General features: G+C 42.9%; 1 protein-coding gene across 1 annotated transcript; it reads left to right on the forward strand.

Moving 5' to 3' along the window:
* Positions 1 to 1,059: 1,059 nt before the first annotated feature.
* On the forward strand, positions 1,060 to 17,936 carry LOC141342529 (protein NLRC3-like). Its single transcript, XM_073846989.1, has 5 exons — positions 1,060 to 1,084; positions 1,208 to 1,309; positions 11,655 to 11,921; positions 14,539 to 14,817; positions 16,132 to 17,936. The coding sequence occupies exons 1-5, from the start codon at positions 1,060 to 1,062 to the stop codon at positions 17,934 to 17,936; spliced, it is 2,478 nt and encodes an 825-aa protein (XP_073703090.1).
* Positions 17,937 to 19,119: the final 1,183 nt, after the last annotated feature.

Raw genomic sequence — 19,119 nt, forward strand, 5'->3', positions numbered from 1 at the left:
TTTATCTCCTGATTTCGGTCAGGGAGAGGGGATAATGGGGTCGGAAGCAGATGACTTCTCGCAGTTAACGCTCAGGCATGGTTGTAAATGCATGCCTGATGCTCAGGTGTCAATGGAGGATTGTTTGGTAGCTGTAAATGCGGCGGTTGGTGGCGTTAATATAAAATCTGCCTCTCGTATGAACAAAGCCATTGTGTTTTTTCTAAGTGAAATCCAAATGGTTAATGACTTGATCAAAACCGGATTGACAGTTAAGGACACTCTCGTGCCTGTATTGCCTTTGTCAAGCCCGTCCAAGAAAGTTGTTTTATCTAACGTACCTCCGTTTGTTAAAAACGAAAAACTAGAACAAATACTCCAGAGGTATGGCAAAATAGTGAGTCCTATTAAAATGATTCCGCTTGGATGCAAAAACCCAGATATTAAACATGTAATGTCCTTTCGACGTCAGGCCTTTATGATTCTGAATTCACAGAGCGATCCCCTAAACCTGTCTGTGAAACTAAGCATTGATGGCAAGGATTACACTATTTTTATTAGTTCAGACTCGATGAGGTGTTTTGTTTGCGGAGAATTTGGACATGTCAGACAAACTTGCCCGAATCGTGACAGGCCGGTGGGCCTTCCCGCTGGTAGAGCTGCAGATGCGGAGATCAGCGAGAGGGCGGCTGGCGCTGATGTTGCTTCGGCCGACGGGGAAGCAGAACTCCGGTCGGGCGAGGCATTTTCGGCGCCATGCGACTTGCCCGAGGGACCGGCACTGGTTGCCACTAAAGACGTCCTGGTGAAGGCTGCTGAGGAGGTGGCCGGGTCGAGTCATATTCCCGCTGAACCGCAAGCAGAGAGGAGCCTGGAGCAGGTGTGCTTGCAGCCCGTGCCTGAGACTGATTCGCTTTGTTTTGGAAAACAAACGCAAGCGGATAAAACTGAGTGTGATGCATTCATAGACGAATCGTTTAATCAAGATAATCTCAAGATTATCCATCCATCTTTCCATCTCAAGATCTTGATTCTGATAAAGAATGTGAGGAAGATACTGCGATGATGGAAAATGATGCGATGGGTTCTGAGCCTGCCTCTGGAGGTATGATTAAACTTTATTCGGTTCAGCAGATTAATAATTTTCTTGACATCACAAAGGGGCTTCGTAAACCCAAAATTGAGTCTTATTTTCCTGATCTGAAACTGTTTTTGTTGTCTGGTACAGTGGCTATGAGAAAAGCTTCCTTTGACGAGCTTGACAAACCTAAACAGTACCATCTTAAGAAACTTCTAAGAAGAAATGTTAGAAGTTTCTTGAACGTGCAAGGTAAAAAATGAGTATGGCTTGGTTATTTCGAATCTCTTGCGGATTGGTGTTAATGAGTGCTTACTTTTTATTTATCTTCGTGGCACCTTTAAGATTTTGTTCTTTAAATATCAACGGGTGCCGTGATGCTGTGAAAAGGGCTAGGCTTTTTGATTATACTATGTTGAAGAATGCTGGTGTGGTATTTTTACAGGAAACACATACAGATGTGAAAAATCAGATACAGTGGTTAAGTGAGTGGAAGGGTCAGGCGTTTTTAAGTCATGGCTCTAGTGTTAGTGCAGGGGTGGATATACTGCTGGCACCTGATTACAAAGAACCTGTCAGTATTTTATCTGGTTTCTGGGCGGTTATTGAGAGTTGACGTAACAATTCATGGTATTGATTTTTCTTTTGTCAATGTGTACGCACCCAACATTGGGTCGGAACGTGCTATTTTCTTTGAAGAGGTCAAAACTGCTTTAAGACATGTTTCTCATGATAGAACAATTGTACTGGCTGGAGATTTTAATTGCACTTTAAGTCATACTTTGGACAGGAACCACAAAGAACCCCACAGTAGTTCAGCAGCTGTACTTCGGTCGTTGATCGTCTATCATGATTTTGTTGATTTTTGGAGAGAAGCATATCCTCAGGTTAGGCAATATACCTGGGTGAAAGTGAACTCCAATATGGTATCTGGGGCTAGGCTAGATCGGATTTATGTTCAAAAAAGCAAAAGAGACCTCTTCTATAACAGCTGTATTTTTCCTACTGCTTTGTCTGATCATCATGTGGTATGTATTGATGTTATCACTGCAAGCAGCACTTTCAAGTATTCTCATTGGAAATTTAATAGCAGATTATTATTAGATCACAACTTTGTGCACTCTTTCACTTATTTCTGGGAAACCTGGAGAGAGAGAAAAACACAGTACAAGTCCCTGAGCCAGTGGTGGGACATTGGCAAAATTCAAATCCAATTGTTTTGCAAGAGCTATTCTGCACATAGTAAGCATTCTTTGGACAATAAGATGGCACAGCTTGAACAAGAAATACTTCATCTTAAACTTGAAGGGGACATCGTTGATACTGCTGAATCTTTGAAGCGCAAAAAATTTCTTTTGCGGAATCTATTGGAGGAAAGAGCCCAAGAGATGCTTGTCCGTGCAAGATTTTTAACTTTTAAAAGTATGGATGCTCCTACATCCTTTTTCTTTAACATGGAGAAAAAGCCTGTGGAGAAGAAGATTTAAGGTTGCTTGAAGCTTCCAGAGGGGAGGAGGATCACTGATGCTCACGGGATTATCTCATATGCACTGTCCTTTTATGAAGGTCTTTACAGGGCTGAACCCTGCAATGAGGAGATGGCTGACTCTCTCCTTCAGGATTTACCTACATTCTCAGAAGGGGAGAAATCTATGCTTGAAAAACTATTGACTTTTGATGAACTATCTGCAGCTGTTCAAGAGATGTCTTCTGGCAAAGCTCCTGGATTGGATGGTCTTAAAGGTTGTATCAGCGATTTCTAGCCTAAAACAAAAAGTGTCAAATTCAGCTGACCTTTCATCACAATCCGCTCGCTGCCTGCCCCATAAATTGTCTGTGAAAAAACTGCATCTCTCTGGTCAGTCTAGGGTCCGAGATATGCCAAAAAAAAAAACAATCGGCACTACCAACCTTTCCACACAAAAACAAACAGTGTTCCAACCAATCAGCGTCAGGGATTTGGTGTTGTGGACTTTCGCTCCGCCTCCCTCACATCCCAGCACCAGTAGGAAAGTCCACAACACCAAACCCCTGACGCTGATTGGTTGGAACACTGTTTGGTTATCTGTGGTGTGTTGACAGCGCCGATTGTTTTTTTGGCATATCTCGGACCCTAGGCTGACCAGAGAGACGCGGTTTTTTCACAGACAATTTATGGGGCAGGCAGCGAGCGGATCATGAAGAAAGGTCAGCTGAAATTGACACTTTATGTTTTAAGCTAGAAATCGCTGATACAACCTTTAATGTCGAATTTTATAGACATTTTTGGCCTGTAATTGGAAGGGATTTGTTTTCTGTTTTTATGGAAAGTTTTAAAATGGGTAAACTTCCAATGAGCTTACGCAGAGCTGTGGTCGCCCTTTTGCCTAAAAAGGGTGATCTCGAAGATATCAGATGTTGGCGTCCAGTCTCTTTACTCGGTGTTGACCATAAAATACTCTCAAAGTCCTTGACAAACAGGATTAAACTCTACATTTCCTCAGTGATTCATGCAGATCAGTCATACTGCATTCCAGGAAGGACTATTTTTGATAATATCTTTTTGATTCGGGACTTGATTTATTTTGCTAAAGTATACAACCTTAATATTGGTTTTGTCTCTTTGGACCAAGTGAAAGCCTTTGATCGGGTAGATCATGGTTTCCTGTTTAAGTGCCTTGAGGCTTTTGGTTTCGGCCCGTCTATTATTGCCTATATAAGACTCTTGTATACTGACACATACAGCATGCTAAAAATTAATGGAACCCTTACTAGACCATTCAGAATAAGCAGAGGTATAAGGCAGGGGTGTGGTCTTTCAGGAATTCTATATGCCATTGCTATTGAACCTTTATTGGTCGCACTAAGAAACAAGTTGGGTGGCATATCAACAATGTGTCCGTCTTCCACAGATTTGAATACTGTTAGACTTAGTGCCTATGCTGATGATGTCACTGTTTTTATTAAATCTACTCAGGATGTTTTGGATTTGAATGCATCTTTGGAGGTTTATCAGAAAGCCTCCTCCTCTCGATTCAACTGGCAAAAATGTGCATCCTTTTTAATGGGCGAATGGGAGAATGGAGGCCCTCCCATACTTCCTCAGAACTGCTCTTGGAGTCTGGAAGGGTTCAAAGTCCTTGGAGTCTTTCTTGGGACTGATCAATTTATTCAGAAGAACTGGGATGGTATTCTCAAAAATGTTTCTGGACGTTTACAAAGATGGAAATGGATTTTGTCTCAGTTGTCATATAGGGGAAGAGTGCTCATCATTAACACCTTAGTAGCTTCCATGATGTGGCATCGCTTAAATGTGCTTGACCCACCAAAAGATTTGTTGCAACGTTTGCAAAAGGTTTTTGTTGATTTTTTCTGGGATGGTTACCATTGGCTCCCCCCTGCAGTCCTTTATTTGCCAGTGAATGAAGGGGGTCAAGGGTTGATTGATTTGACAGCTAAAGTCAAAGCTATGAGGTTAAAGGCGGTCCAAAACCTCTATCCTGTGGACTTTAAGCCTTGGGTGTCATTTGGTTTGGCTTTGCTCAGAACTTTTGGTGGGTTCGGTCTTGATAGGTAACTGTTTTTGATCTCTTCTTATGTTGGTGTGTGTTTAACTGATGTAAAATTTTATGGTTCCGCGTTAGAAGTTTGGAAAGGGTTTAAATTAATTAGACACGAAAACAATCATTTTGGTCTTGAAGAACCACTGTTTTATAACCCTCTTCTAGGTGATAATATTTGTGCATCCAGTACAATCATTAAAACCTTTATAAGAAAAGGATTGACCAAAGTTTCAAACTTGGTTAACGCCACGTCTAAAACATGGAGGTCTGCTGAGGATATTTGCAGTCAGGCTGGTTTCAGATCAGTTAGGATGGTAGAGCATCTCATTGGTGGGTTGAAAGCAGCTCTTCCTTCCACACTCCTCTTGTTTGTTAATTGTTTCCTGTCTGGAGGCCCCTCTAAAGTGTTTTTTCCTAAGTTATTTTTGTTTCCCAAGGTTTGTGTTGAGGGTGGCTGGGAAGAAAAACTGTTGATACTTGATAGGTTGCAAGAGCTTGATTTTCAGGCTGCCGGAAAAAGAGACCTCTACCAGATATGTGTCAAAATGGATCATTTTGAGCGTATTAAAGACAGAGGTGATACTAAATGGAGAAGTTTTTTAACGGTTCCGGCTGGTCTTTCTCCTTCTTGGAGGCTCTTCTATAAGGGCCCCCTACCCAAACGATCTGGAGATTTGCAGTGGAGGCTATTGCATTGTGCATTGCCCACCAATTCTCACATTTCTAAATTCAATTCAAATGTTTTGCCATCTTGTATCTTCTGTTCTTTACCAGAATCTGTTTTTCATGTGTTCACTGAGTGCTTTAGGTTGGCCCCGTTATTCACATTGATGGAAGGCTTACTTGGAAACTTGGGCTTTGTTTTTAACAAGACACTGTTCATGTATGGTTGTAAGTATTCAAGAGTGTACAGACAGCAGTGCACTGTTGCAAATTTTATAATTGGACAAGCCAAATTAGCCATCTGGAAGTCTTGTAGACTGGCCGCTGAAGGGCGAAATATAAATGTTCTTCAACTTTTTACTGCTTTGGTTGAATCCAGAATAAGTGTGGAGCATAGATTCTTTCAAATGACAAACAATTTGATTGAGTTTGAGCTCAAATGGGGTGCAAATGGAGCCTTATTGTCACTTTGTGAGGATGGGGAAGTAATGTTCAACTGGTGATGTACGTTGATGTTTATTATTGTTTACCTATTATTATTTTTATTTATTTGTTTATATATATATATATATATATATTTTTTTTTTGCATACATATGCCTCCTGAACAAATTGTGATGTGTTTCTTCCGGGGTGCTTTGTAGTGTTTGGTTTTAGATGTTTTAATAAAGTGTGTCAAAAGTCAAAAAAAGTCTCTCTCTCTCTCTCTCTCTCTCTCTCTCTCTCTCTCTCTCTCTCTCTCTCTCTCTCTCTCTCTCTCTCTCTCTCTCTCTCTCTCTCTCTCCTTTTGCGTGCATCAATTAAAGCAGCGCATTAATATAGAACGGTGACTAAACTGACTTGGAACTACCTGTGCATTAAACGGTTTTACTGCACACCTGCTAGCCAATCAGAATCCAGTATCTAGACATTACATGGAATAAGTCCATGTAAATGTAGCCAGTGATTCTCCACGTGGTTTTACTCTCAACTATGTTGAAGACAGTTGAAAAAAATATTTTATTAGTCTTTTTTAAATTGATCTAGTTTAACAGGTTTAAGTTCTGAAGAAAACTTCCCCCTTTCAAGATCCTATGAAAATGCAGGATTGAAAAGAGTTTCATAAATTCTGTCTAAGACACAGTTCAGTGGAGAAACACAAAAACATCTGCATCATCATTATTCATGGTTGAAAAACACTAGTGCATACGATACTAACATGTCATATATATTGATACCACAGTCGTGGCCAAAAGTTTTGAGAATTACATAAATATTGCAAACTGGAAAAGTTGCTGCTTAAGTTTTTATAATAGCAATTTGCATATACTCCAGAATGTTATGAAGAGTGATCAGATTCAATTCAGTTCAATTCAATTCAAGTTTATTTGTATAGCGCTTTTTACAATACAAATTGTTGCAGAGCAGCTGTACATGTCACGTGAGAGTAATGATGGGTCTGGGTCCAAAATGCAGGAAAGTAATTTTAATGAAAATAACAAAACGAAACAAACAAAAAGCCAACACGGCACAAACTGAACGTGAACTTAAACACAAAATAACAAAATCAAGAGCACGATCAAAGTCCAGGGAATATCAAGAACACAAAATAACATAGAGGACAAAAGACAATGCAGACATGAAGCAGGAGTGAGATGTGAGTGTCTTTATACAATAGTCCAGATAGTGAACAGCTGTGAGTGAAATCAGTGTTAATGACAAAGACAGGTGAATGCAATCAAAGGTGCAGTGTGAACAGCGACCTCAGGAGGCTGAGGGGAGACCCACAGCCCTGATCATGACAGTACCCCCTCCCTACGGAACGGCTCCCAGACGTTCCCAAAGTCTGGAGGGAGGAGGCACGGAGGAAGGCAACTCAGGGGGAGGGATGGCGGGCCAGGCCCGTGCAGCGGAGGAACGTGAGTGGACACTGCCGCCAGAGGAACGTGAGCTGGCCTCGCCGCCAGAGGAACGTGAGCTGGTCTCGCCGCCAGAGGAACGTGAGCTGGCCTCGCCACCAGTGGAACGTCTGCGGGCACAGCCGTCAGAGGAACGCGAGCTGGCCTCGCCGCTAGAGGAACATCAGCGGTCACCGCCGCGTCAGGAACAGAGAGCGCGGTCACCGCCGCGTCAGGAACAGAGAGAGCGGCCACCGCCGCGTCCGGAACAGAGAACGCGGTCACCGCCGCGTCAGGAACAGAGAGAGCGGTCACCACCGCGTCCGGAACAGAGAGAGCGGCCACCGCCGCGTCCGGAACAGAGAACGCGGTCACCGCCGCGTCAGCAACAGAGAGAGCGGTCACCGCCGCGTCAGGAGCAGTGAGAGCGGTCACCGCCGCGTCAGGAGCAGTGAGAGCGGTCACCGCCGCGTCAGGAGCAGTGAGAGCGGTCACCGCCGCGTCAGGAGCAGTGAGAGCGGTCACCGCCGCGTCAGGAACAGAGAGCGCGGTCACCGCCGCGTCAGGAACAGAGAGAGCGGCCACCGCCGCGTCCGGAACAGAGAACGCGGTCACCGCCGCGTCAGGAACAGAGAGAGCGGTCACCACCGCGTCCGGAACAGAGAGAGCGGCCACCGCCGCGTCCGGAACAGAGAACGCGGTCACCGCCGCGTCAGCAACAGAGAGAGCGGTCACCGCCGCGTCAGGAGCAGTGAGAGCGGTCACCGCCGCGTCAGGAGCAGTGAGAGCGGTCACCGCCGCGTCAGGAGCAGTGAGAGCGGTCACCGCCGCGTCAGGAACAGAGAGAGCGGTCACCGCCGCGTCAGGAGCAGAGAGAGCGGTCAACGCCGCGTCAGGAGCAGAGAGAGCGGTCACCGCCGCGTCCGGAGCAGAGAGAGCGGTCACCGCCGCGTCCGGAGCAGAGAGAGCGGTCACCGCCGCGTCAGGAGCAGAGAGAGCGGTCACCGCCGCGTCAGGAGCAGAGAGAGCGGTCACCGCCGCATCAGGAGCAGAGAGAGCGGTCACCGCCGCGTCCGGAACAGAGAGAGCGGTCACCGCCACCTCCTCTGCAAAGCAGGGGCGCTTCCGCGCCGTCTCGGCACTGCGGGTGTCCATCGCCGCCAGGCAGGCGTAGATGAACTCGAACCGAGCTGCCGACGCCGCCTCAAACGACATCCCCTGAGTGTCCGGAACCGAGCAGGTGGTTGCTGCCCCCTCAAAAAAAATTCTCCCCGCTGGACCCATCATGGATGTCTGCATTCTGTCACGTGAGAGTAATGATGGGTCTGGGTCCAAAATGCAGGAAAGTAATTTTAATGAAAATAACAAAACGAAACAAACAAAAAGCCAACACGGCACAAACTGAACGTGAACTTAAACACAAAATAACAAAATCAAGAGCACGATCAAAGTCCAGGGAATATCAAGAACACAAAATAACATAGAGGACAAAAGACAATGCAGACATGAAGCAGGAGTGAGATGTGAGTGTCTTTATACAATAGTCCAGATAGTGAACAGCTGTGAGTGAAATCAGTGTTAATGACAAAGACAGGTGAATGCAATCAAAGGTGCAGTGTGAACAGCGACCTCAGGTGGCTGAGGGAAAACCCACAGCCCCGATCATGACAGTACAAAAGTTTTAGGCTACTACAATATATTTAGTAGCTTATTAGTGGTGAATACTGTATGTTGAGTCGATGTACATATGATATAAATATTAAATCAGTAACTGTGTAATCAAACAGATGATGAACACTAATTGCAATGTTTGTGTGCTGTAATCAACTTGTAGGAAAATTATGTAGTGCTGTATGTTGTTTCAAGGCTGGCATCATCTGCAGTCCTCTGAGGGGTTGGCATCATCTCTTCTTCTGAATCCGGGCTGAATCTTGTGTAAACCCTAGTTACCACGGGATGGAAATCCTGTGGCAGAGACAGAGAAACAAAGAAATAATTAGCGTAGCTGCTGTTCCAACTTCCGACCAAACAAAAATGATGGTTTAGCCAAAGCTGAAGAATATTAATGTGAATTTCATCAGATGTAACTGAAATTACAACGTTATGAGATACATTATGTGAATGCTTGGCTAAAGAGATGAGTCTTTAATCTAGATTTAAACATAGAAAGTGTGTCTGAACCCCGAACGTTATCAGGAAGGCTATTCCAGAGTTTGGGAGCCAAATGAGAAAAGGCTCTCCCTCCTTTAGTGGACTTTGCTATCCTAGGTACTACTAAAAGTCCAGAGTTTTGCGACCTTAGGGAGCGTGAGGGATTGTAGTGTAGTAGGAGACTAGTTAGGTACGCAGGAGCTAAACAATTAAGGGCCTTATAGGTAAGAAGTAATATTTTGTAAGTGATACGGAACCTAATAGGTAGCCAGTGCAGAGACTGTAAAATTGGGGTAATATGATCATATTTTCTTGATCTGGTAAGGAGTCTAGCAGCTGCATTTTGGACTATCCGTAGCTTATTTATTGAAGAAGCAGGACAACCACCTAGTAGTGCATTACAATAGTCCAGTCTAGACGTCATGAATGCATGAACTAACTTTTCTGCATCAGAAACAGGTAACATGTTCCGTAGCTTAGCAATGTTTCTAAGATGAAAGAATGCTGTTTTTGTAACATAGGAAATATGATTTTCAAAAGACAGGTTGCTGTCTTATATAACACCCAGATTTTTGACTGTAGAGGAAATAACAGTACATCCGTCTAGTTGCAAGTTGCAGTTTAAGAGATTCAGTGTACTGTTTTTTGGTCCAATAAGTAATATCTCAGTGTTATCTGAATTTAACAGTAGAAAATTATTGGTCATCCAGTCTTTCACATTTTTAACACACTCTGTTAACTTTGCTAAGTTAGAAGTTTCATCTGGTCTTGTTGAAATATATAGTTGAGTGTCATCATCATAACAATGGAAACTAATCCCATATTTCCTAATAATATTACCGAGGGGTAACATGTAAATTGAAAATAGTAGAGGACCTAGGACAGATCCTTGTGGCACTCCATACTTTACTGGTGTTAGCTGCGATGACTCCCCGTTTAAATAAACAAAGTGGTAGCGATCGGACAGGTATGATCTGAACCATCCTAAAGCCTGCCCTTGAATACCTGTATAGTTTTGTAATCGATCTATGAGTATTTCATGATCTATAGTGTCGAACGCAGCACTAAGGTCAAGTAAAACTAGCAATGAGACACAGCCTTGATCTGACGCAAGATGAATTGCATAGTCCTTCTTTGCCATGAAAATTAACTTAATCCCGAAAAAACTTTCCACTGCGTTGTTAAGAAGGCTTCAGGGCATCCGAGAAAGTCCAGCAAGCGCCAGGATGGTCTCCTATAGAGGATTCAGCTGCGGGATCGGAGTGCCACCAGTGCAGAGCTTGCTCAGGAATGGCAGCAGGCAGGTGTGAGCGCATCTCAACACACAGTGAGGACAAGACTTTTGGAAGATGGCCTGGTGTCAAGAAGGGCAGCAAAGAAGCCACTTCTCTCCAAAAAAAACATCAGGGACAGATTGATCTTCTGCAAAAAGTATGGCGAATGGACTGCTGAGGAGTGGCGCAAAGTCATATTCTCCGATGAAGCCTCTTTCCGATTGTTTGGGGCATCTGGAAAAAGGCTTGTCCGGAGAAGAAAAGGTGAGCGCTACCATCAGTCCTGTGTCATGCCAACAGTAAAGCATCCTGAGACCATTCATGTGTGGGTTTGCTTCTCATCCAAGGGAGTGGGCTCACTCACAATTTTGCCCAAAAACACAGCCATGAATAAAGAATGGTACCAAAACACCCTCCAACAGCAACTTCTTTCAACAATCCAACAACAGTTTGGTGAAGAACAATGCATTTTCCAGCACGATGGAGCACTGTGCCATAAGGCAAAAGTGATAACTAAGTGGCTCTGAGACGTTGAAAATTTGGGTCCATGGGCTGGAAACTCCCCAGATCTTAATCCCATTGAGAACTTGTGGTCAATCCTCAAGAGGCGGGTGGACAAACAAAAACCCACTAATTCTGACAAACTCCAAGAAGTGATTATTAAAGAATGGGTTGCTATCAGTCAGGATTTGGCCCAGAAGTTGATTGAGAGCATGCCCAGTCGAATTGCAGAGGTCCTGAAAAAGAAGGGCCAACACTGCAAATACTGACTCTTTGCATTAATGTCATGTTATTATTGATAAAAGCCTTGTAATTATATTTCAGTACATCACAGAAACAACTGAAACAAAGATCTAAAAGCAGTTTAGCAGCAAACTTTGTGAAAACGAATATTTGTGTCATTCTCAAAACTTTTGGTCACGACTGTACACTTACAGTATCATAGACATCAGAAGTTCAGAGCAATTATTCATCATGTTATTATCATTAATTTGTCTCTGCTTATAGCTTCATCATTTAAATAACATTTGAGCACTTAGATCCTCATGTGAAGAGTGAAATTACTTCTTGATCTTCTTGTTTTCTTGCAGCTGTGAATCAGTTAAGGACGATGGCATTTGTTAAAAAAATGCTCAAAGACTCACTGAAGAATCTAGAAGATAAACTGGAGCTGTTTCAGTGGAACTTACTGAAAGATCATGAGCTTATATCAAAGTCTGAAATGCAGAATGCAGATGGTTTACAAACAGTGGAGAAGATGGTGGCCTGTTTTGGAGCAGAAGAAGCTGTGAAGATCATGGTGAACATCCTGAGGAAGATGAACCAGAATAATCTGTCTGACCAGCTGGAGAACAAAGGTATCGTTTTATTCTGTTTTCCAGAGTGATATTTGACATAAACAGTTGTAACACAGGCCAGCGGTAGGTGCTGCACAGGTAAACCTCACTCCCCTGATCTCAAGAAAAAAAAAATCGAATTCAGTGTTCACAAATTCCTGAATACAAAAATCATATGTAGCCTACATATGTATTTCAGTGGTTACATGCTATGTACACATTTAGTTACCATATACGTTCACAGGTTTTAGGTACACTTAATATAAAGTGGGACCCTTTTATTAGACTGTATTAGAAATGGGAATGTTATTTTGTTTTTGTTTTTTTTCTCAAGACCGACAAACGACAGTCGTTAAGACTGTTAACGACAAGATTATTTTAAATTTCAGTTAAATTACATGGCTGTGACCCATTGAAAAACTTAAATTTGTTTCAAGGGATGAATTTTATATGCGCAAAAAGCAGTATGATCAAGAGAACATGAGGATTCACATGGTCACATCAACTGCAGCGCTTCTACGAATAGAGAAAAGAAAGCGAAATATATTTTTCTAAATAAATAATCAATTAACAAAACAAAAGAAAAAAACTGTAACATATCACAGCTTATATGCAGAATATGCTCTTGAGAAAGCGCATGTTTCCGTCATTTAAAAAAAAAAAGTTTTGTTTTTATTGTGTAGACTACACAAATAAGATTTAATTCAAAGCATGGATCAAAACTTTTGACAATTTCTCGCTGGCCCTGGGTGAGGAGCTACCTAATGCTAGAAAGCTCTTCTGATACACTGCCTTGGAGCCGAGGGTCAAGACAGTTCTGCACCCTAAATGTGAGTGATCAGGGAGACAATACGTTCTGCTTTGAGTGCATGCAGGATTTCTTAGTCCCTAAAGTTAATGTGGTTGCTGAACGTTATCGCTTTCGCAAACGGAGCCAACGTGCGGGTGAGACCACGGACCAATATGTCGCTGCTCTACGTGAACTTACTGCCACCTGCGAATTCGGCTCGATGGAGAAAGAGGTGATACGCGATCAGCTGGTAGAAAAAACTAATTCATCAGAGAACGACTGCTGCTGGAAGTGCCTCTTGACCTTAAGAAAGCCGTGATTGTCGCTCAGCAAATAGATTTTGAGCGCGATTTGGCTTGGCTTATCAGTGATTTATGGCTCTGTGTATTAATTGCCGCTCCATCTGAGCGCATGTGATGGAGATTTACTACTAATCACAGTACCGGCTTCATTGACTAAGCACGCCTCCAAACATCGTGCGATTAATCGTGCAGCCCTACAGACCAGCATGCGCATCCTGTTACAGTGGCAGTCAGCAGCACAACAGAAGTACTCCACAGTAGAAAAGAGGCACTAGCATGCGTTTGGGTCACAGAGAGATGGAGGACTTACTTGTGGGGCCCACTGACCACCCTTCTGTCATCTACGGGTCAAGGCAGAGCAGGTATTCATATAGGAAGATGGTCAGTTAGGGTGATGGTGTTTACCTATGATATTTAACGACAATCCAAAGTTGACACGAAGACACACATCCAACACGAACCGAACTCCAAAGACAACGACAGAAAGACCAGGGTGAACAATCTGACGGGGAAGGAGAGAATGAGGTGAGAATAAGTAGCCGTAATGATGAGGAACACCTGTTGTGGGAATGATTGGCAGATGTGCTGATGAGCATGACGAACAACACACACACACACACACTGATCACGGGACCTGAGAACACGGCGGATGTGTGTACCGTGACAACATAGTCTGGAACATGATTTGGAAGCTGTAGCTTTAACTTCTACACTCACTGCAGTAACCAGCTCTGAGTTCAAAGCAGTCTGGTCTTGTCATATTCAATCTGAGCTACGCAGACTGCTCGCCTCAAAATGTTCAAAGTGTGCCAAAGCACTGGATCACGCTTTACAGCCGGATTTTCAAGTGCAGCATTGACTTTCACTCCAGGATGGTTGCGTGGTGTGTGGAACCACCCAAGTCTCCAGCCCAAGTTTATTGCACTCGCACATGATACTCATCTTGTACTCATAGAACCATTATCATCAGTACTAAGGTCATCACAGTCAATTAGAGGTATAGATGTTGAATATAAACTCTTGCTTTATGCAGAAGATTTATAATTGTATTAAACTGACCCAACTATCATGTGTTTGTTCTGAAAATATTCAAAGAGTATGAGTACTTTTCAGGTTAGCAATTAAACTTCTCTAAAGGTATATGCTTTCATATACAGTTCAGATTACAGATAAACACCTTTTTGCCTTTTTGTATATCCAAATTTCAAAATTTAGCCAGTGATTCTCCACGTGGTTTTGCTCTCACTTCTGTTGTAGACTGTTTTTTACTAGTTTTCTGAAATGGTTCTGGTTTAACAAGTGTAAATTCTGAAGAAAGCTTCCCCCTTTCAAGATCCTATGAATAAAAAAATGCAGAATTGAAAAGAGTTTCCGAAATTCTGTCTAAGATGTAGTTCAGTGGGGAAACAAAAAACATCTGCATCTGCAATATGTTATTATCATTAATTTGTCTCTGCTTATAGCTTCATCATGCAAATAACATTTGAGCACTTAGATCCTCATGTGAAGAGTGAAATTACTTCTTGATCTTCTTGTTTTTCTGCAGCTGTGAATCAGTTAAGGACGATGGCATCTGTTAAAGATCTGCTTGAGAGCACACTGAAGGACCTGGTAAATGCTGATCTGAAGGAGTTTCAGTGGCACTTACAGAAAGACCATGAGCGGATATCAAAGTCTGAAATGGAGAATGCAGATGGGTTACAAACAGTGGAGAAGATGGTGGTGTGTTTTGGACGAGAAGAAGCTGTGAAGATCATGATGGGCATCCTGACGAAGATGAACCGGAATGATCTGGCTAAACAGCTGGAGAACAGATACAAGCAAGGTATCTTTTTATTCACAGTATCTCTAATGTGATTGACTGTTTAGCAGTGTGATATCTGACATAAATAGTTGTATAAGAGGCCAGCGGTAGAGGCCCTGATCTCAAGAGGAGCACTAGCCTCCTTGTCTCGTGTCAGAGACCCGTGTTTGAAATCCACTCAGAGCAGGTGCAAGAAGGAACTGGGTGTAGGGGTTATATTGGTGCCGTGACCCAGATGGGAGTGAGGTTTACAGGGTGCGTTTTAACTTCCAGCGGTAAAAAAAGAAATATATATATATACCTTTTTTTTTACAGCTATACTTGTTTTACTAACTGAAATGATACTAAAATATACAGAACCAGTCACATTTGTGGCAGATTATATACAACTATACAAAATAAAACTTTCCCCAGTGATACTCAGTTTACAATAGTATGAAAATGTGATGTTTGAAAAAGTTTGAAAAGTTTAGAAAGGTAAAAAAAGTTAAAGTTAAAAATGTTTAGGAATTAAGAAGTTTATAAGTATAAAATGTTTTAAAAGTTAAAAAGCAAGTTGCTAGCATAACTACCGAGTTGCTAGCATGTTGCTAGCATGGTTAGAATGTTTATATCATGTTATTAGCATGATTAGCAAGTAACTAGCATGTTTCTAGCATGACTAGCACGTCGTTCGCATGATTGACTTGTTACTAGCATGATTAGCATATTGTTAGCATAAATAGAAAGATAGAGATATAAACAAAGACTATAGAATACCCAAGACAGGTGCGTTCCATTCGACCAATAATTGGACTGCGAAGTGGACTTGACAAGGTATTCTGCTATCTTAAGTGAGATTACAAACCGAAGGGAGCGAACATGTTCAGTCGGAAGGGCACTGTGAAGGGCATAGGGAATAAGGGAACATGGGAACATCACTTCACAGGAAGTGGACACTTGCAACATGACTTGCCTTAGATGAGTTTGATTGGATTAGAAATAACATAGAAGAGAAGTTTGATTGAGTCTCAAGGGATTGTGGGAGTCTTGTCAGTGTGAGTTTGAATAGTGCTGATCATTTGGACATTCCCTCAATGTAAGTCTTTCGGATTTTCCCCAGTTTTAATCCTCATTTTTAGGAAAACCGTAAATCCAATCAGTTAGAAAAGATACAGCAACTGGAGTCAGATCAGTCTGAAGATCTGGCCTGAGTTTGGAGTTTGGAGATTTAAAGCTCGAGGAGGAGTAGCAGTCAGAAATGTTAGTCAAGAAGAATAACTATAAGTTTAAATAGATGATATGAAAACATTTTTTTTGTGAAATTTATTTTTATGTTGTTTTATTTGTTTTTAGTTATACCGCTGGTCAACTTCTTGAAAACTCACAAAACCAACATGAAGAAGAAAGCAGAAAATATTTTTGAGGGCAACAAACAATATGGCACCGATCTGAAGGCTGTTTACACAGAGCTGTTCATCACAGAGGGAGATATGAAAGATGTCAATCAGGAACATGAGATTCTGAAGATTGATGATGCTCTAAAGACCCAGAAATCACAGGACAAACCAATCAAATGTGAAGATATATTTAATGAACTGAGGAGAAAGAATGAGGAGAAGATAGCGCTGACCAAGGGAGTCGCTGGCATTGGGAAAACTTTTTCTGTGCACAAATTCATCCTGGACTGGGCAGAAGATGAAACCAGTCAGGATATAGACTGTGTGTTTCTGCTTCCATTCAGAGAGATCAACATGATTAAAGACAAAAAGATCAATTTCCATGAGTTTCTGATGAGGTTTTATCCTGAACTGAAGGACCTGGAGAAATCTGAATTAAAGGACCTGAAGAAAAAGTTATATACAGAATCTAAACTTGCGTTTATATTTGACGGACTTGATGAGAGTCGCCTGTGTCTGGATTTTGGAAGTAAGTCAGTGAACACTGTTGAGGAAAGATCATCTGTAGATGTGCTGTTCACGAATCTGGTCAAAGGGACTCTGCTTCCATCATCTCTTGTCTGGGTGACATCACGACCAGCAGCAGCCAATCAGATTCCTCCTCGATGTGTAGGTTTGTTCACTGAGGTGCGAGGATTCACTGACCAACAGAAGGAAGAGTACTTCAGAAAGAGAATCACAGATCAGACTCTGGCCGACAGAATCATCAAACACATTCAGACGAATCGTAGTCTCTACATCATGTGCCACATTCCTGTGTTCTGCTGGATCACTGCCACAGTACTTCAGCATATTCTCATCCGGAGCAATGGAGAGAACATCAGCACAACACTCACTGAAATGTACATCCACTTCCTGCGGATACAGATGAACATGAAGAACAAGAAGTATGACAAAAAAGAAGAACAACAACATACCAAGCTCCTGGAATCAAATAAAGAAATAATTCTGAAATTAGCCAAGCTAGCATTTGAACAGCTGAAGCAAGAAAACATTGTGTTTTATGAGAAAGATCTGAATGAATGTGGTATTAATGTGAGTAAAGACACTGAGTTCACAGGAATGATCGCTGAGATCTTTAAGAAGGAAGATAGTCTTTATGAGACAAAGGTTTTCAGTTTTGTGCATCTGAGTGTTCAAGAGTTCCTCGCTGCAGTGCATGTGTTCATCTGTTACCTGAACAAGAACATGACAGAGCTTCAGTTTTTCTTTAAAGACCAAAAACAAAATATCACATTGCATGAGCTACTGCAGAAAGCTGTTGATAAAGCAAAGCAGAGTAAGAGAGGACATCTGGACCTGTTCCTGCGGTTTCTGATGGGAATTTCTCTGGAGTCCAGTCATAAGCTGCTCAAAGGCCTGATCAAACACACTCAAGACACCACAGAGAGCATCAGACAAACAACTCAATACATTAAACAACAACAACAAAATGAGGATATCAGAGATGAAGCTTTAGTCAACCTATTCTACTGCTTACTGGAGCTCAAAGATCATTCATTATTTGAGGAAATCCAGAGTTACATCAGTTCAGATGAAGGTTCAGGAAGAGATCTCTCCTCGTCAATGTGCACATTGCTGACTTATGTACTGCTGATGTCAGAGAAGGTTCTGGATGAGTTCAACCCAAAGAGGTTCACGTCTCCTTCAAACTATGAGAGACTCATTCCAGCTGTGAGATGCTGCAGAAAAGCTCTGTGAGTAATGTCTTCTGTCTTCCGTCTGGTTTGACATTCACATTTGCTGAATCACTGTTCAAATATGTGGAGGACTAGTTATGGGATGATTTTAGACTTAAATTGATTAATAGATTCATACACAATTATCCATGTGCTGCATACATTTTATGCATGTATCTTACTAACCACAAACAAATGCCTTTCAATTGGAGTCAGTGTAATTCTGGATTAAATGATCGTGCAGCAATTTGTATAAACACAGACAGTTTAGTTCCCTCTCAGTCGGTCTCTTCGACGTCACGTCGGAGACTGACGAATTGGGATATCGCTTTAGAGATACCAATCCTCTTCGTGTGTAAACTAAACGAGCCAATGCACATTGGCATGCATGATTGCATCCAGCTGTCGCTGATCACAGCGTGAGCATAAATACACAGCAGGTGCAATGCATAGACAGCATTTCGCATCGGAGCCGATCTTCTATGAGAGACGCAACGAGCCATTCTAAAGAAGAACTCTTCACTGCGGTGTTGGCGGTACGGCGCGTCAGCGGTGGTGGTCTCCTGTGGGTGGAAAAAGCGCGCAGTCAAGGATTGCACTACCTGCCTTCTGTGTCGCTGCGGCCATCTCCCCTGTGTGCTTCAGCACTGAGCAGTTTCTAAAAGAGTATCACGGGTGAACGTCTTTTTAAAGACGAGGTGTTTGAAACACAATGCCGTTTCACCCGTGCGTTTCTGGATGCGGTCGTTACCTGGCGCAAGGTGATGGTCACGATCGCTGTCTGACGTGTCTGGGTATTGAGCACGCTCAGGCGGCGTTTGTGGATGAGTCATGCCGTCATTGCGGCGGCATGTCCATCACGGAGCTGCGGACCAGACTCCGCTTCCTGCAAAGGGGCGGGGTGCCAGTTCCTCTGCCCAGATCTACCGTTTCCCCCGGCAAACGCCGGGGGGACTCTACCTCTGGCAGAGGGCTGACTGGTCTGACGGTGACGGTGGGGAATTTCCCGGCGGATGATCCGCTGGGGGTTCCTCCTTCCACCGACAGTCCGTTCCATCTGGAGCTCCCAGAAGAGTGTTCTGGTCCTCCTCGTGAGGTACCGCTCATTACTTTTGGGGCTCCCCCTGACGACCGGATGTCAATTGCTGCATCGGGGGGTGAGCCAGACTTCTCGGGGGAGGATGATTCCGGATCGCTGCCGTCCG

This window comes from Garra rufa, chromosome 9, assembly GCF_049309525.1.
Source record: "Garra rufa chromosome 9, GarRuf1.0, whole genome shotgun sequence".
Classification (NCBI taxonomy): Eukaryota; Metazoa; Chordata; class Actinopteri; order Cypriniformes; family Cyprinidae; genus Garra; species Garra rufa.

What these genes read in the sequence shown, in the direction of transcription:
- LOC141342529 (XM_073846989.1), top strand. Translation starts at nt 1,060, where the DNA reads ATGGGTTCTGAGCCTGCCTCTGGAG. An exon ending in AAGTTTCTTGAACGTGCAAG is followed by an intron (nt 1,310 to 11,654) that starts GTAAAAAATGAG and finishes GTTTTCTTGCAG; the next exon opens with CTGTGAATCAGTTAAGGACG. An exon ending in TGACCAGCTGGAGAACAAAG is followed by an intron (nt 11,922 to 14,538) that starts GTATCGTTTTAT and finishes GTTTTTCTGCAG; the next exon opens with CTGTGAATCAGTTAAGGACG.